Source organism: Galeopterus variegatus, unplaced genomic scaffold (assembly GCF_000696425.1).
Source record: "Galeopterus variegatus unplaced genomic scaffold, G_variegatus-3.0.2 Scaffold385, whole genome shotgun sequence".
In the NCBI taxonomy this organism is placed as follows: Eukaryota; Metazoa; Chordata; class Mammalia; order Dermoptera; family Cynocephalidae; genus Galeopterus; species Galeopterus variegatus.
The window spans coordinates 75,526-79,253 of NW_007726496.1; the positions used below are offsets into that span (position 1 = coordinate 75,526).

The window sequence follows — 3,728 nt, forward strand, 5'->3', positions numbered from 1 at the left end:
TACAGATCAGGATTTTTGATTCATGTCTCTTTGACAAAATTATTACATTTGATCCAAGTCTTGGCTGCTCCCCTGACAGAATAATGTACAGGCTCCACAGTTGACAGGGCACAGTTTTCATGACTAAATGGGAAGTTTACACTCCAGATGACTTTAGACTCCAGGTGAATTTGGACTTTGCACTTCAGAAAGATTTCTTTGTTGTTTTAGTATCAGATCATCAGTTATCTTTTTCTAATTGTTCCTACCTCCACACCAAAGAGAATCTATGTATTATCAAGAATTTAGAATGTTTTTTGTGATTTTTACCTATTTTATTCACACAGTACACCAAAGAATGTATCATCTTGTAAAGTAAGTTCTTTTTCTGATTTCCTTGGGTGGGTTGGGAATGGAGCAAGGATGTTTCCGAACATAAAGAAAAGTAAAAAATACAAATTGATCGTCCTCCCCCCAAAGAGTCTTTTACTGGTCTTGAAAAGGAAACACCAAATGAGAATCTAATTGACTTTTGCTTATTATAATTACTGGAGAAACAATATTCAAACAATTTTCTAAAGGAAAGGGTTAACAATCTTGTAGCTTTAATTGATCATGTTGCCTCTCTCTCCTGCAAAATACACCTATGAAAGTACAATAGAATGACAACATTAACGCTAGAACTTTTAGCTAGGAACACTTCCTCTAGTATGCATAAAGTTGCGTAAAAACTGATTCACACACGTAAATGCCCAGGGCCTACGCTATTAGGATTAACTTCTGAGATGACAAGACTAGTAGAAGCTACTTCGGCAGCCTGAACTGAACGATTTCTCAGACTCTATTAGAGGCAGACGGTTTCTCTTCACCAGACTCAGCCACTGTGTTATTTAAAATGCCCTAGTGATTTAAAACTGAAGGATAAAGAGAAACAAAACAACAAAACACCCCAGATTCCGATGTCCTCTAGTTACATTGTTGCAAGAGCAAAACAAGTGCGCAGGCGCATCTGTCAAGTTGTCAACTGTAAACATAAATATGCATCAAAATTAAGGAAGTGGATCTCTGCAAGATCCGCAGCCTTTTTGTTTGGGTTCCCTAGGTTAATAGTAGTAATAGCATTTTAATAACCTACAAACAGGAGCAAAGTCATTACTGAGTCGCTTTGAGAGATGCTTACTTAAGTTTGGGGATAAAACCAGTCCGCTTGTGAAAATGGAAGTTATTTTCAGTACAGACGTACCATTACCCAACTACAAACCCAGGTAACACAATCACAACGACCCAATCAATGTGTTTCAACAAGTGAACTAGTTTACTCTCCAACGACACTGTCAAGAAAAAAAAAGCCTTCAGCAAAGCCAAGGGAACTCATGCCTTCAACACTGGGGTCGAGCAGGGTGCAGCCGGTACATGCCATTCTGTGCCTCTTCGGGAGCTGCGGGGAGCCCAGACGCTTTTGGAGGAAACCGGTGCTGGGAAGACTTTCGGTCTCCGTAACAGGATCGTGGATGGCAGCTGGGAGTCGGTGCGTCGAGTAGCCTTCGAGACGTCAAACTTACTTTCCTTTATGAAGCAACTCAAAGTTAACTCACCCTGACACGTCCAATCTCTATCTGAGCGCGGTGGGCAGCGCCTCTCCTACCCACCTTGCAGGGAAGCACCCGTCGGCCTCGATCGGTGACAGCCCTCAGACAAAGCCGCAGACCCCCGAGCCCGCCCGGCTGCCGACCCCCGGAACGCGCCCCCGGCTGCGCCTACCTTGATGCCCTGCTGCTGGGTGGTGAGGGTTAACTTGGATTCGTCCAGGAGCAAAACTTCGCAGTAAAATTCTTCCGGAACAGCGCAGAAACAACCCATGTCGGCTGTGGCCGTCTCCAGCCAGGCGAGAACGCTGCGACCGAGGCGCCGGGCCGCCCCCTCCTCTCAGGCACGCAGCATTAATCTATCGGCTGCGCCGTCTCCAGGACGAGAGGAGCTGCTCCCGGCGGGGTCCGGAGCCGCCCGGCGCGGCGTGGAGCAAGGAGGACGGAGGGGCCCGGGAGAGGCAGCGCCGGGAGAGTCAGTCAGCGCCCGGGAGCCGCCGGGGAAGCGCCGGCGGAACTGGGCGCGGGGGGCGGCGGCGCGACCCCGCGCATCTTGCGGCTCCGGCTCTTCCGAGGGCGGGGGCGCCACGGCCCCTCCCTCAGTCCTGGGGCGGACCAAAGTCGCCTGGCTATGGGCGCAAGAATCAAGAAAAAGGAGGGATGAGCGCTCGAGGCCCTCCCCGGACTTGGAAGCCCCTGGAAGCTCTGCCGCCGCCTCCACCCGCACCAGCTGGAACGCGGCCGTGACGTGCCGGCTTCCGCGGGGTCCGCGGAGTACCCGGGGAGCGCGTACTTGCAGCTCCGACCCCGCCCCGCAGCCCCGGGTCCGGTCCGCCGAATGGGGAGTGCTCGGCTTTTCTTTTGTGTCGGGGGTACCCACGACGCCCAACCAGGGGCACAGGAGCAGTGGCGAGGATCGTCACTTAGTCCGCATCCCCGCCCCCAAACCCGCGGCCACCAAGTAGCCCAAAGAGGGCTGCAAAGGGCGGCGGGCTCCTTACCGAGACCGGCAAGGGGAGGTCAGCTAGTCGCGGGGCGCGGGTCCTGTCTGGGGGGGCCCGAGCTCATCACGGGGGCCGTGTGTGGCCAAGTTCAAGCTCTCTATCCGGGAATGCCCTGCCGCGGCGGCTGAGCGCTGCTAATACCGGACATCCAGAACAGCGGAGAGTCGAGGACCTGCGGACGGGCGAGGAGGCGGGCGGCCCGGCTGGGAACGCGGCGGGCGGGCGAGCGGGCGCGCCAGGCTGGGAGCCTCCTAGGAAAGTTCTCTTGGCGGCGCGAGGGGTGGCGCCCCGGTTGGGAGCAGCCCAGGTGAAGCTGGGCCAGGCCCAGGCGTCTGCAAAAAGCCCTAGAGCGAAGCCGGAGCCCGGTGGCCGCCGCAGGGGCGCTCCTCCTGGGCGGGGTCTCAGCTGGGGGCGGGGGGCGGAGCGGAGGTGGTCTCAGGGTGAGGTGTGGGCAGGTCCGCGGAGCGCACTGTGTCCGTTTCCCCGGGAGACCGGGAGGCTGGCTCCGGGAGCGCAGTGCACAGTTCTGCCCAGACACCAGCGTTCGGCGATCCGAGCCCCACGCCCTCCGTGCGGCCGGCAGCGTCCACGACTGGCGGGCGCGGTAGTTCTGAGGCTGCAGTGACCCCTGGTGGGTTCTTGTGTCCGTGCACAGACAGCCGAGGCTGAGCTACGGGTGAGGCAGGGCCCCGCTGGCCTTCGGAGCAGGTGCACTCTGTGCTCTCCAGCTGGGAACCAGCAGCGAGTTAGTGCCAGTCGCAGTCAGAGGGGAAACAAGAGGACGCTGGGCGGGGTTGGCGGTAGGCCTCCCAGAAAACGAGTATTAGAGCAAGAGCTCTGGAGTCAAACGTAGGTTCGAGTTCCCTCCTCCACTACTTGTTAGCTGGACAGCCAAAACTCAAAAAATTTGCTTAAAACCTAGGACATTAGCACTTGAAAGGAAAAATACTAGCTTCCACGGCACAGTGGAAATGAAATCATCGGGCCGGCCCGTGGCTCACTCGGGAGAGTGTGGTGTTGATAACACCAAGGCCCCGGTTTCGGATCCCATATAGGGATGGCCGGTTCGCTCACTGGGTGAGCGTGGTGCTGACAACACCAAGTCAAGGGTTGAGATCCCCTTACCGGTCATCTTTAAAAAAAAAAAAAGAAATGAAAT

General features: G+C 55.3%; 1 protein-coding gene across 1 annotated transcript; it reads right to left on the reverse strand.

The window, feature by feature from the left end:
* Nucleotides 1-1,325: 1,325 nt before the first annotated feature.
* Nucleotides 1,326-1,941, reverse strand: EPB41L4A (erythrocyte membrane protein band 4.1 like 4A). Its single transcript, XM_008568175.1, has 2 exons — nt 1,741-1,941; nt 1,326-1,545 (listed from the first exon to the last, which is right to left on the reverse strand). The coding sequence occupies exons 1-2, from the start codon at nt 1,837-1,839 to the stop codon at nt 1,351-1,353; spliced, it is 294 nt and encodes a 97-aa protein (XP_008566397.1). The 5' UTR covers nt 1,840-1,941; the 3' UTR covers nt 1,326-1,350.
* Between the last annotated feature and the right edge of the window lie 1,787 nt (nt 1,942-3,728).

Bases quoted from the DNA above. Each gene is read 5' to 3' on its own strand.
- EPB41L4A (XM_008568175.1), bottom strand. From the start codon at position 1,839: ATGGGTTGTTTCTGCGCTGTTCCGGAAGAATTTTACTGCGAAGTTTTG. The intron at 1,546-1,740 runs GTAGGCGCAGCC...TGCTTCATAAAG, and splicing joins CCCAGCAGCAGGGCATCAAG to GAAAGTAAGTTTGACGTCTC.